Here is a 14,910-nt window from a genome sequence, read left to right on the forward strand (position 1 = left end):
CCAGTGCATCATCGGCCGCCTTGCGCATGCGCACTGCAACGGCAACTGGTCGGCGCTGGGCACTTTCTCCCGCTCTTTGAATTGTGGGAGATTTGGCCGCCATGGCTGCCCGGTCGCTGCCTCCAACGCGGAGGGGGCCTCACAAGTGGAACAGCTTTGGGCCTCTCTTCATCTAAATCCGGCCCTGGCTGCAATCTCCCATCCCAATACGTGTACTGTTATTGAACTACCGATTTAATTTAGTTTTTAGTGTGGAGATGTGGCGTGGAAACGGGCCCTTCGACCCACCGAGTCCGCACCGACCAGCAATCCCCGCACACTAATGCCATCCTATACACACTGGGGACAATTTACATTCATACCAAGCCAATTAACCTACAAACCCGTAGGTGGTTGGAGTGTGGGAGGAAACCGGAGATCCCGGAGAAAACCCACGCAGGTCAACGGGGAGAACGTTCAAACTCCATACAGACAGCACCCGTAGTCAGGATCGAACCGGGTCTCTGGCGCTGTAAGGCAGCAACTCTACTGCTGTGCCACAATGCCGCACAATATTTCCTATGGATGTATAACCATGGGAAATGCAGGACCTTTTTTTTCTCACATTCAGGAATATGGCATTGTGGTTTTAGCGACCATTTGTTCCAGGGGAAGAGCAGGCACAACTTTGGCAAACGTCTTCCTGATATTGGTTGCTTCTCATTGTCCAGATTGGCCATATCACTATGGCCTCAGGATTTCCACTCTATTACTCATGGAAACATAGAAAATAGGTGCAGGAAGAGGCCCTTCGAGCCATTCATTGTGATCATGGCTGATCGACCCCAATCAATAACCCGTGCCTGCCTTCTCCCCATATCCCTTGATTCCACTAGCCTCTAGAGCTCTATCTAACTCTCTCTTAAACCCATCCATCTTTAAACCCATCCAGGGAATTCCACAAATTCACAACTCACTGGGTGAAAACGTTTTTTTCTCACCTCAGTCTTAAATGGCCTCCCCTTTATTCTAAGACTGTGGCCCCTGTTTCTGGACTCGCCCAACATTGAGAACATTTTTCCTGCATTTAGCTTGTCCAGTCCTTTTATAATTGTATATGTTTCTATAAGATTATCCCCTCATCCTTCTAAACTCCAGTGAATACAAGCCTGGTCTTTTCAACCTTTCCTCATATGACAGTCCCGCCATCCCAGGGATCAATCTCGTGAACCTACGCTGCACTGCCTCAATCACAAGGATGTCCTTCCTCAAATTAGGAGACCCAAACTGTACACATTACTCCAGATGTGGTCTTACCAGAGCCCTATACAACTGCAAAAGAACCTCTCTACTCCTATACTGAAATCCTCTTGCTATGAACGCTTTGTTCTTTGTTCAGACGCTTTGACTCTCTACCTAACTATAAGCACCAGGGCAATTAGACAGATTTAGATTGACTAAATTTCCCCCATTAATAGCGTCACACGCAAGATTTTGTTGGGAGTGTGGGTTTTAACATTGTGAATCGTGGACTAGTTTTATCTAGCAGCGTAATTTACACCAGCCTAAACTCATATTATTTTAAGTCAATTTTGTCAGCTGTCAAATAAGGCAAACTAGAAAATTGTAGGATACCAAGCAGTGAAAAGTAAATTCAGCAGTAAATTGAATGATTCGCAAAACCCCGCAGAAAAGCCCCGGCCTAATGTTTCTTGCATGGCATTTGCATGTACTATTTAATCTGTTGGAAGCTGTAAAAGACACGTGAAACGTCGGTCCGTTTTTCTTTCAACTATTGTGTGAGAGTTGGCATGTTTATTTACAATTTGCAAAACGTTCCCGTGGAAGATTTGTTTGATAATGGAAGCTATAAAATTCCAATTGTTTTATTTAATTTAGTTTAGAGATACAGCGCGGAAACAGGCCCTTCGTCCCACCGAGTCCGCATCGACCTGCGATCCTCACACATTAACACTATCCTGCGCGTGCACACACACACGCACACTTGGGGCAATTTACAATTATACCAAGCCAATGAACCTACAAACCTGTACGTCTTTGGAGTGTGGGAGGAAACCGAAGATCTCAGAGAAAACCCACGCGGTCACGAGGAGAACGTACAAACTCCTTTCAGACAGCGCCTGTAGTCAGGATCAAACCCTGGTCTCTGGCGCTGTAAGTGCTGTAAGGCAGCAACTCATTTTGAAAACAAGTACAAAAGGACTTGCTTGTGCGTTGAGGGTTTTCCATATCAGCCTATTGCCTTTGCAGATAATAAATATCTGATCGGCTCCACCCACAAACCCAGTTGTCGAGAATATGTAAATAGAATTGTGAAATTAAAGTTTCCACGAAGTGCAAACAAAAACCAATGTTACTTCACATTGGCAGTGACCAAAATCTATTTCCTCAGGATTATATCGAGTCTTTGTGTTATATTCAGCAGTAATTTTTCTGCACTTTCACCATCATTTGCTGCTCTTTGCAATGGAGGGTGAAATTTGCACAAAAAACGGTATGGTTATAAAACAATTTGATGAAAATGTCAGGTTCAAATCTTCAGTAATAGAATAACAGCTTGTATTATTTTTTAATGTGTTTTTTTTAAAGTATAATTATTCCGAATAATATTTTGCTGATGTATGTACTGTCATTCTTCAAGTCACATTCAATTTACAAATTGCTTTGCTTCAACCAAAGGGGAATTTGTTTAAAAGGCAAAAATTCTTCAGTACGACGATCAGTCACAACGATTTCTCCTCCTCCGTCAGTTAGCAGTAAAGATGTTGACTAAGTTAGACATAAAGCTGGAGTAACTCAGCAGGTCAGGCAGCATCTCTGGAGAGAAGGAATGGGTGACCTTTCAGGTCGAGACCTTTCTTCAGAAACGTCGCCCATTCCTTCTCTCCAGAGATGCTGCCTGACCCGCTGAGTTCCTCCAGCGTTTTGTGTCTAACTTTGGTTTAAACCAGCATCTGCAGTTCCTTCCTACTTATGTTGAGTAAGTTATTTGGTAGTGTATTTAGTGCGATTTAAAAAGTGTGGTTGCTTACTTAAATGTTTTGTTAATATTAACAATTTATTAAGAGGTTATTGTTGCGGTTGTATGACTGCAGAATTCAATGTTTTAATTGGAAATGATGTACTTCATTCCAACGTTTATTCAATGTCAACTGTTGGTGCCTTCAGGGTTTTCATCTCCACTAAGTTTCTTTTCTCTCTTATTTCCCTTACTCTGTATCTGCTCATGTCTGTAGGAACCTGTTTATTCTTCTACTTATTCTCCTGTTCTCTCTGCTGTCCATAACTGTCAGTACATTGTACATAGTAAACAGGTGAGCAATGGGTTTCTGCCCTTTGCATGAGTTAAGATGCACTCCGCTACAAAAGTACTTCCGTATTGCTACATCCATTTTGACCGACTGTTTGCAGGCTTCGTCTAATTCAGCTATCAAATTATTCTTCTGCTTTTGAACTAATTGTCAAATTGGATTATGTAGTTCGATTTTTTGTTTTCTAATAGAACACTGTTCAGTAATTGCTAATGGACGAGATTATTTACTGCTTTGTACAATACCGAAAAGCTGCTGTTAAGTTGCAACAAATGTACCCATGCCACATTATTTTGAACTGTAAAGGGCCTGTCCCACTTTCACGACCTAATTCATGACCTTTTTTACTCGTGGACAATTTTCATCATGCTAGAAAAACGCCCCGACCTACTTGATGCCACGAGTACCTACGACTAGAATCACGACCTGCTACGACCTACCTACGACATCCTACGACCTCGTGACGACCATGCTGCGAGTATGAGTCAAGGGCAAACTCGGCAGAGGTCGTGAAAGTGGGACAAGCCCTTTAGAGTGCCACAAAACTTACATCCAGCAAACGAAATCCACTGAGCTATTTGGAAAACAATTTAAACATTAGCTTTCTGTCAATTGGAAATGTGTACCCGTGTTTTCTGGAGAATGTCGACAGTCCTTTGATCAGAGTCTATTCGTCTAAGGTAGTACCTTTCAGATGAGTTGAGTCAGCGTTACTTCAGCATCCTGAATCTGACTCTGGTCACTGAAGGCAGAGGGAACCACTCCTCTTTTTTTTTTTTTTAAATCTTAGTTCACTATATTGTTATAATCAAAATTGGCCGTAAATTTGGTGTATAGAAATTCAATTTCACACGTGTGTGTTAGTTTTTTAAAGTCAAACCTGAAGCCTTTTTAAATCACTGAATTTAAAACTTGGGGGGGAAAAAGTTTTTTTTTTTGGAAGTGAGGAAAATTGTTAAGTGTAAGCAATGTCGGGTTTGTGTTGCATATCTCTTTTTTCTGCAACCCATTTTGCCGCACAACCACTGCTTTTTTTTTTCTCTTTCCTTTCGTTTTTTTGTTTCGTTGAAGGTCATTTCTGGTAGTTCCACAGAAGCAAGCCCTCAGCTACATGACGAACGCCATCCCTGGAGATGGAAGGTGAAGGAATAGACTCCTCTTAGATGAAACACATCCTGAGGGACTTTCCGAGTTTTGTGTTTTAATTGTTTGCATGGAACAGTGCTGGTAACCAATACTAAAAATACCGACTGCAATAAGATCTCTGCACCAAACTATAAACACTTAATACCTCTGTGCAAGTTGTTTAGGATTAAGTAAATCTTACTTGTACATTCCTGTAATTAGTATTCAATCTTCCTTTATAGTATTTATATTATTACATCTGAAAGTGCTGCAATTGCCAACCCTTGTCAATGATAGGTAGCTGCAGATATCCCACTAATATTCGAGTTTCACTGAAATTAAACGTGCAGCCTACCTGTAGAAGCATCAAACCACTCCATGAATTATTCCACTTTACAAATGACTGCTTAATTTATTCACAAATATTCCCTGCCCTAAACTACTAGAAACAGAAATACAAGTAAAGAGAAGAAAAAGAACAAACACAAAACTGAATTGTATACTAAGGGCGGCACGGCGGAGCAGCGGTAGAATTGCTGCATTAAACCCCTGTCCCACGGTACGAGTTCATTCCAAGAGTTCTCCCGAGTTTGCCCTGATTCGAACTCGGAGATTTACGTTAATGGCCACTCGTCGGTACTCGGGGCTCTCGTGGACATTTTTCATCATGTTGAGAAATTCATCATTTTTCATCATGTTGAGTCTTCCCGTGCTTACCTGCCGTTAGCGAGTCTTCCCGAGTACCTGCCGTTAGCGTTACGAGCCGCTAAGAGACGTCCCGAGCTCCAACGTACCCACTACGTTCATTCTCCGTGCTTACCACGAGTTTGATTTTTTTTTAAACTCGGGAGAGCTCTTGGAATGAACTCGTACCGTGGGACAGGGCTATTACAGCGCTTACAGTGACCTGCGCGGGTTTTCTCCGAGATCTTCGGTTTCCTCCCACACTCCAAAGACGTACAGGTTTGTAGGTTAATTGGCTTGGTATAAATGTAAATTGTCTCCAGTGTGTGCGCGGGGATCGCTGGTCGGCGCAGACTCGGTGGGCCGAAGGGCACTGTATCTCTAAACTAAACATTATATCTATAACGTAACACTGTGGTTAAAACTTCCAAGGAGTTGTGCTTCAATGTGCAGAAATAAAATCTTGCCGATTTGAAGTGGGAGTGAAAATCATCTGACACCAAGCAGACAATAAATGGCAAGACCAAAATGATTACAGTGATGAGATGGTGATGAGGTTTAAAACCATTATTAATGATTAAGATGAGGAGTTGCCTCGGGGATCGGTGCTGGTCCATTGCTGTTTGTGGTCTATATCAATAATTTGAATGAGAATGTACAAGACATAATTAGTAAGTTTGCAGATGACACCAAAGTGGGTGGTATTGTAGATAGTGAAGATGGTTATCCAAAATTACAGCACGCTCTTGATCAGTTGAGCAAGTGGGCTAATGAGTGGCTAATGGAGTTTAATTCAGAAAAGTGTGAGGTATGTTTTGGGAACATGTTACAAAAAGTCCCAGTGTTTTGTAGCAGTAATTACATTTATAGAATCATCCAGCAAATCGTTCTTGCCGATCAAGGTGTCCAATCTAAGCTCGTCCTAGTTACCCGCATTTGGCCCAGATCCCTCTCAACCGTGTACCTGTCCAAATGCCTTTTAAATTGTGATGTTGTACTTGTGTGTCTGAATTGTTTAAGAAAGAATTGCAGATTTTGGAAAAATCGAAGGTGGACAAAAATGCTGGAGAAACTCAGCGGGTGAGGCAGTGGGCAGGTCTGAAGTAGGGTCTCGACCCGAAACGTCGCCCATTCCTTCTCTCCAGAGAAGCAGCCTGTCCCGCTGAGTTACTCCAGCTTTTTGTGTCTACCTTCGATTTAAACCACCATCTTCAGTTAGAAACATAGAAATGTGTGTGTGGAGGGAATGCATGCAAGTTGCATTTACTCTGTCATATATTGCAAAGAATGAACTCCAATAGAATTGAATTATGACACTGGATAATATGCAATAAGTTCTCGGCAGGACAGCCAGCATGTGTGAGGAAAGAGAGTTAACATTGCAGATTGAAGAGAGGACTATCTAAAATTCTAAAATTATCTCTCATTTTAGATAGCCATTGCTTTCTCCCTCCTTCCCCTCCTCTTCCCAGCTCTCCTGTCTCCGCCTCTTCCTTTCTATTCCCCCCCCCCCCCCGACATCAGTATCAAGAAGGGTCTAGACCCGAAACATCACCTATTCCTTCACTCCATAGATGCTGCCTCACCCATTGAGTTTTCCCAGCATTTTCTGTCTACCTTGCAGATTGAAGAAGTCTTTTTCAGTGCACTTTTAGATTTGCCATTCTAATCCAGAACATCATTTATAATGGGATTTGTGCCAGAAATCACCAAGATCAATGCTGTATCATTGTCCTGCAGTGTACCTCTTTGGTGCATTACCAATTTTTTAACAAGATTTTTGTACTGAAGATAGACACAAAAAAGCAGGCGTAACTCAGCGGATCAGGCAGCATCTCTGGGGAAAAGGAATAGGTGACGTTTCGGGTCGAGACCCTTCTTCGGACATGACCCGAAACGTCACCTATTCCTTTTCTCCAGAGATGCTGCCTGACCCGCTGAGTTACTCCAGCTTTTTGTGTCTATCTTCAGTTGAAACCAGCATCTGCAGTTCCTTCCTGCACCAAAGATTTTTTCACTTCGATTTAGATGATGAAATTACTATAGTAAAATAAGAAGTGTTAGTTACACTATTACGATTTTTCCTGGTTAGATAAAGACATTAAAAGTGATCCGATCAGCGTTATGTTTCCTTTGCATAGTTTTTTAGGTGCAATACTGTTTTAAAGGAAGCTGGAGATTGCATTGCATTTAATACTCTACGGAATATTACTCTGGTGTGGCTGAATGTGATAGATCTGCTTTTATTCATCTTTGCAAGCATGTCTCTATAAAGTGAATTTCAGGAAAAGAACCAAAATTGGATTTGGCCGTATTCAATTATGAAATCCGATAATTTAATCTGTCTTGCTGTGTGTTCGACGTGCAGAAGTTTAGTTTAGAGATGCAGTGTGGAAACAGGCCTTTCGGCCTACTGAGTTCACGGGGACCAGCGATCCTCGCACATTAACACCATCCTACACACACAAATTTTACATTTATACCTAGCCAAATTACCGACAAACCTGTACGTCTTTGGAGTGTGGGAGGAAACTGAAGATCTCGGAGAAAACCCACGGGGAGAACGTACAAACTCCATACAGACAGCACCGTAGTCTGGATCGAACCTGGGTCTCTGGCGCTGCAAGGCAGTGACTCTAACACTACGCCTTCCCAAATATCCCAAGTACGATAAATTTAGAGATGAAATACTTTGGCCAATGTTTGCAGACGATGATGAACATGCACACTCGTCCCAAGAATTAGGCCATTTGGCCCATCTAGTCTACACCGCCATTCGATCATGGCTGATCTATCTCTCCCTCCTAACCCCATTCTCCTGCTTTTCCCCCATAACCTCTGACACCTGTACTAATCAAGAATCTATCTATCTCTGCCTTAAACTATGCCCTTAAAGACAATGCCATTAAATACAAAATGCATTTTAAATCACTTTGAGATTTACCTTTTGGGCGATTAATGTTCAGAGTTTTGTATGAGTTGAGTTTAATAGACTGATGGCTGTGGGGAAGTAGCTATTCCTGAACCTGGACGTTGCAATCTTCAGGCTCCTGTACCTTCTACCTGAGGGTAGCGGGGAGATGAGTGTGTGGCCAGGATGGTGTGGGTCCTTGATGATGCTGCCAACCTTTTTGAGGCAGCGGCTGCGATAGATCCCCTCGATGGTAGGGAGGTCAGAGCCGATGATGGACTGGGCAGTGTTTACAACTTTTTGTAGTCTTTTCCGCTCCTGGGCGCTCAAGTTGCCGAACCAAGCCACGATGCAACCGGTCAGCATACTCTCTATGGTGCATTTCCTTCCTCGGATGCCGCCTGACACAGTTCCTCCCAATAGTCGGGTTTTTTTTGCTCCAGATTCCAGCATCTGCAGTTTCTTGTGTCTTCAAGAGATGTCCAGCAATGGTCCATTCTGACTGAAGGTAGACACAAAAAGCTGGAGTAACTCAGCGGGTCAGACAGCATCACTGGAGAAAAGGAATCTGAAACGTCACCTATTTCTTCTTCCAGAGATGCTGTCTGACCCGCTGAGTTATTCCAGCTTTTTGTGACTTTTTGGTCCATTCTGACTGTTCAGTTAAAAAGCTGCCCCACATCTAAGGAGGTATATTGTTGCAGCTGCATGTTGCTTCCTAAATGTGCCCCCTAGTCTCTCCACATGTTTAGTTTGAGTCGCTTGTGATTTGTAAAATTTGTGACCTGCTTAAAAAGCCTAATTCCCTCTCAGTAAATGGCCAGGATTTTACAGGACAAGGAAGAACGAGTAGAACTCCAGCAGACGAAAATTAAACATTTAAAGAAACATTAAATGAAATGTGGTGAACTTTGGCGTTTCTGAACATTTTGAGCAGTATCACATTTTTGTTCTGATTTTGGTGCAGAAGGGACTGGTTCTGCATGATGTAATGTGACTAAAATATTTGCTGCATCATTATCAAGGCATTGGTGTGCTTGTTAAAGTGGACACCCAGCTTATTAATGCTCCTGATCGCTTCTCTGTGCTTGCAAGGCATTTCAGTAATCAGCACCGTGTTAAAGCTACAAGGCAAGCAGGATGGCGTGCATTCTCTTTCTGTCATTATCCTGTATAAAATCAAATGGCATTTGCATAGCCTTTATTCGGATGGCTGAACTGTTCCGACTTTAATGCGTGTGAGCTGTTTATTTCAGTTTGCACTTAAAATTAGTTTGATTTAGCTACTCATATCTGCTCTTTCTCAAAGCTGAACAGTGTTGGACAATTTCACCTTGGTTAGTGATGTATATGTTAAGATTTGTCAATGTAATGGTTCGTGAAGCACCCGCCTGCTTTGTTTATGGTCAGGATTCAGAATTTATCCTGAAGAACTGATGCTCACAAGTTTTTTTTATTAAATGCATCCGGAAGGTTCTGATTCCAAGATGGCGTCCAACCCAGGCCACAGGAGCAGACCTATAAACACACATCACAATAGCCCCACACTCTTAAATCTCTACTCCTACAGCAACATTCCTTCTGAATTACACACTGTAAATGGGTTGATTGTAATCATGTATAGTCTTTCTGCCGAATGGTTGGCGCGCCACAAAAGCTTTTCACCGTACCTCGGTACACGTGACAATAAACTAAACTAAAGGGCCTGTCCCACTTTCACGACCTAATTCACAACCTTTTTTTACTCGTGGACATTTTTCATCAGGCTAGTAAAAACGCCCCGACCTACTTGATGCCACGAGTACCTACGACTAGCATCACGACCTACCTACGACCTCGTGACGACCATGTTGCGAGTATGAGTCAAGGACAAACTCGGCAGAGGTCGTGAATTAGGGCGTGAAAGTGGGACAGGCCCTTAATTTTCACTCATTCTGTGAATTCTAGGGTCAATTTATGTTACGTCTTCCGCTGTTCCAAAAACGTTAACAAACTAATTGCGTACTTTTGACATTGTAATAAACGGGAGGGGGGGGGGAGAATGGGGAAACACAGGAAAGTATTAAAGTATTAACTCTGCTTAATCTATTTTCAGAAATGTGTTTAAAGTTCACGTATGATATGTAAAGGTCATGTGTAACATTTCTATAACTACCTAATTATTGCTTGCAAATATTTTTGCCATCTGCAAATTTTAATTATGGCTTTGCAAACATCACCCCGACGCGTACGTCTCTCCTTTTAAACGCATCGTTTTCTGATTAAATCAGAGGGTGACGGGTGAAGTGGAAGCACAAATGACAATAGAAGAAAGGAAGCAACTCATTACGGCGCGGGAGGAAGCCTGGAAGATCCGGGGCAGAGGAACATGCAATGATTCCACGCAGTTTACTGTGGCTGGAAGGATGGTAAAGAAAGGTCAGTCACTTCCCACCATTCTTTGCAAAGTCTCCAGACATCCAAAGCTAATGACCTCAAATATTTCTAAATCACCACCTCTATAATATTGATAAAGGTCGTAAGGAATAGGAGCAGAATTAGGCCATTCGGCCCATCAAGTCTACTCTGCCATTCAATCATGGCTGATCTCTCTCTCCCTCCTAACCCCAAAAGATCTGAATAATCCTATCATCACCCAAAGAGCAGTCCTGAGCTACTACCTACCTCACTGGAGACCCTCGGACTATCTTTAATCGAACTTTACTGGACTTTATCTCGCACTAAATGTTATTCCCTTTATCATGTATCTGTACACAATGGGCGACTCGATTGTAATCATGTATAGTCTTTCCGCTGACTGGTTAGCAAGCAACAAAAGAATTTCAAGGCACCCCGGTACTTGTGACGTGAAACTAAACAAATAAATTAGTGAACAATTTTCAATTTGCTCCTCAGATGTGTGGTGTCGGGGCACCATTCAGATCTTTATTGTAAATACTTGACACAGATATTGTTGTATCTTATCCAGACATAAGATCCACTTGGGATATCTCAAGGTATTTTGTTACATTAAAATAATTCACAAAGTGTTTTGTTTGTTGATTCATGTGCTGATGGCAATGAGAACTGTTTTTTAATCTCAAAGTGCAATACCAGTCAAAATGTTTCAAAGCACTTGCTTAATATGGCTCCCAGATATAGTGTGAATGCTAAAATATTAAAGGCTTTGCTGCCTTTGATAAACACCTACTTCAAAAAAAAGGTGCTGAATTGAATACTTTATTGTCACATGTGGCAAGTCACAGTGAAGTTCTTTGCTCACGTACCCAAGGAATGCAAATAGTCGCCACATAAAGGGTGCTGACAAAGTTACACGGTGCACATAGTATCTGTGCCAGCTCCCCCTTTGTTCTCTCCCTCGCCCCTCCCCCCTCCCCTCTCATGGCGTTCCCCCCACGCCTGGTCCTCTATTGTCCATTGTTCTCCCCCCTCCCTCACGGAGGTCCCCACACACTGGGTCCTCCTTTGTCCCTTCCCTTGACAGCGGAGTCCTCACTTCCACGTGTCCGTCCTCGTCCATCAGTCAGCGCCATCATCGACCGCCACGCCGACCTATCCACTATCGCTACCGGGTCCTCTCCGGACGTCTCCGTGACGCCGACCACGGTGCATCACTAATTCAGATACAAAGTTATTCGTTGATTTTCAAAGGTTTCACAGGTCTTTTATTGTCACATGTACCAATTAAGTTACAGTGATATGCAAATTGCCATATGGGGAAAAAAAGCAAAAAGACACACAACTACATAAAAGTTAACATAAACATCCACCACAGCTGATTCCCCACGTTCCTCACTGTGGTGGAAGGCCAAAAAAGTCCAATCTTCTTCCTCTTTATTCTCCCACGGTCGGAGCAGTCGAACCATCTGTCGGGGTGATCGAAGCTCCCGCAGTCGGCGGTCGAAGCCCCCACGTCGGCGTGATCGAAACTCCCGCGTTGGGGCGATCGAAACACCCGAGTCGGGACGGTCGAAACTCCCATGGCTTGGAGTTCCCGAAGTCAGTCTCTGACCAGCGACTGCAGGCTCCATTATGTTAAGTCCACAAGCACCCACGATTGGAGCTCCGAGGTCGACCCCTGGCAAAGGGATCGCGGGCTCCGCCATGTTAAAATCGCATAGGCTCCCCACGGTGGAGCTCTCAAAATCGGCCTCCTGCAACGACCCCCAACACCTTGATGTTAGGCTGCTTTGCGGACAGAGATACGATACGGAATAAAATCGCACCTCCGTCGAGGTAAGAGAATAGAAAATATTTCCCACAACTATCCTCCCCCCCACCACCCTCCACATAAAACAAGCTAAAGAACACTAAAAACATATGTTTAACACATACTATTAAACACAAAGAAGGAAAGGACAGACAGACTGTTGACGAGGCAGACATTGCTGGCACCACCCGGTTAATCAGGTTCAGTTTCTCAGTACTTTTTTCTGCATTTGCCAACTTGATAAATTATGCTTACCTGCTAATCCAAAAATGTTTCTGATTTATGTGATCAGATGTATTGATCTGAAGTGAGCAGGGTCTTGTTACTGAACCTTCAAATTTGTGGTGTTTCCCCTTCTAGGCCTGGCATCACCCACATTCATGAGTCCTCTCTCATCGCCTCTCTCACACAAGATGAAGAACAGTGCCCCGGTCATTTCCAAGCCACAAGAAGGTGAGAGGTCGTCTTTAAAGGGGTAACATTTTCATGAAATTATTCCCTCCCCAGATGCTGCCTGACCTGCCGAGCTCCTCCACTCCTCCAGCTCTTAGCGTTTTGCTCTAAGATTCCAGCGTCTTCTGTCTTTTTTTTAGAGGTACAGTGCGGAAACAGGCCCTTAGGCCCACCGACCAGCGATCCCCGCACATTAACACTACGCTACACACACGAGGGAGAATTTACATTTACACTAAGCCAATTAACCTACAAACCTGTACGTCTTTGGAGTGTGGGAGGAAACCGAAGATCTCGCAGAAAACCCACGCGGTCACAGGGAGAATGTACAAACTCCATACAGACAGCGCCCGTAGTCAGGATCGAACCCGGGTCTCCGGCGCTGCAAGCGCTGTAAAGCATCAACTATACCGCTGCACCTCCGTGCCGCCCTCCTGTTCAGTTGCCTCCAGTGGGATGTTACTGTGGTGGAATGAATGACCCAGAAATTGTAGTCGGAATCAAAACATTTAGAGTTTGCTGCTGAGTTTGAAGAAAATCTCCAATAAGTATCTAGAGTATCTCCTCGAACTGCCTGAGTAATTAAAGAGGTTTCACAGACTGCGAATCAAAGTGAAATGCAATGGTTTTTAATTTTTGACGCCTTGACAATTTTAAAATAAGTTTATGCAAACAAACATTTAAAGCAGAACCTGGAATATCAAACATCTTCAAATTAAACATATCCATCTGAAAATCCCTTGATTTGAAAAGTAGTTAAGCAATAAGTGTGGCTTTTTATACTTTATATATATTTTTTTAAAGCTCAATTAAATGTTGCATGACTAACACAAAGGAATTGGATATGACACACCGGAAATTCTCATTAGTTGTGGAGATTTTCCGTCACTGCTTTGAGGAAGACTGTGGATAGCAAAGCAATTATGTAGGCATGCGTCTGCAATTATGTAATTACTGCCATAAATTCAAATATGCGTGCACAAAGATTCCTCACCGTGTGCTGGTTTGGCAAAATAGGTACGTTTGATGTCTTTTTACTGCAAAATCTAGACCATGCATCTCTCAGGACTTTGGCAGTGTCTCTGACATAAAAGGAACTGAGAATTATGCTGCTTCATTTTTTCTACAATAACCTGCAAAATGTGATGTCCTTTCATTCCATGTCTAGAAATTGAGGTCAGACCTGATTTGCAGTTGGAAAGTGACAGAAAGCTTGATCAACTGGAGTCATTCCTTGGTAAACTGCAGAACCGACGTAAGTAGGGCTTTGTCTTTTTTTGGAACCTGTTGAGTCTTTTTATGATGTACCAGACCCATTGGGACCCGTTGGGCCTCATTCCCCCGAGGCAATATTCCACCACTCACCCGTTCCCCCAACGCAACCTGTTCCCCCCACGCAATATTCCACCACTCACCCATCCCCAACTGCGCAGGCGCAGCTCATTTCCCCTCATCCCCCAGCACTCCCTCCCCTCTTCTTCACCCTTCCCCCTCCTCTTCACCCTCCCTCCTCTTTCCACTCTCCTCCTACCCTCACCCACTCCCTCACGTTTCCCTCCCTCTCCTTCCCCTACCCTCAGTCGGCGCTGCCTGGAGCCAATCAATCGTCCCCACGGGGGGAGGGGGGGGATCGTCGGTGCCCACCTCCCCCCACGTGGAAATTTCTGGAATTTTTCTTTGTAAATGAAATCTCTCCCCTATTGCCCCCCCCACCTCCCCAATGGAAACCGCAATGTTTTTTTTTGTAAATGAAACCTCCCCCAAGAATTTGATTAAAAACGTTTTTTTTTTATCTCAAAGGTTCAAAGGTTATTTTATTCAAAGGTTATTATAATCTCACTCCCTCCCTCCATTACCCCCTCCTTACCCCCCTTGAGGTGGAAGCTGCTGATCCCTTTGCGATGTAATTGTGGGCTGGAACACTGCTCGCGGGCAGTTTATGTAAATGAGATCACATTGTGATGTCATTGTCGGATGGAGCACTGCTCAAGGGCAATTTATGCGAATGAGATCCCATTGTGACGTCACTGCTAGCTGCCACTGATTTTTCTCAAACTGGATTTTGTAAAGTTGAAAATTGTGACTAACTTGTAAAATATAACATCAATCTGAATGAAACTTGATACACCACACCACAGGACAGTGGTGAGTAAGGTGGTCCTAAAATTGTAGCGCTATTGTGTACCGTTTTGGCGTAATTCACGGCATGACGGACA

At 43.4% G+C, this 14,910-nt stretch overlaps 1 protein-coding gene across 2 annotated transcripts in view; it reads left to right on the top strand.

Annotated features, from left to right (window-relative positions):
• The window catches only part of svil (supervillin), a 181,808-nt gene that overhangs the window by 113,914 nt on the left and 52,984 nt on the right, over positions 1–14,910 (top strand). For both annotated transcript variants that reach the window (XM_033045191.1, XM_033045198.1), the window contains exons 19-23: positions 3,237–3,314; positions 4,383–4,451; positions 10,302–10,449; positions 12,602–12,694; positions 13,863–13,949. In XM_033045191.1, the coding sequence (XP_032901082.1) occupies positions 3,237–3,314; positions 4,383–4,451; positions 10,302–10,449; positions 12,602–12,694; positions 13,863–13,949 (475 nt within the window). The remainder of the gene's footprint in view (positions 1–3,236; positions 3,315–4,382; positions 4,452–10,301; positions 10,450–12,601; positions 12,695–13,862; positions 13,950–14,910) is intronic.

The sequence above is a fragment of the Amblyraja radiata genome, chromosome 2, assembly GCF_010909765.2.
Source record: "Amblyraja radiata isolate CabotCenter1 chromosome 2, sAmbRad1.1.pri, whole genome shotgun sequence".
In the NCBI taxonomy this organism is placed as follows: domain Eukaryota; kingdom Metazoa; phylum Chordata; class Chondrichthyes; order Rajiformes; family Rajidae; genus Amblyraja; species Amblyraja radiata.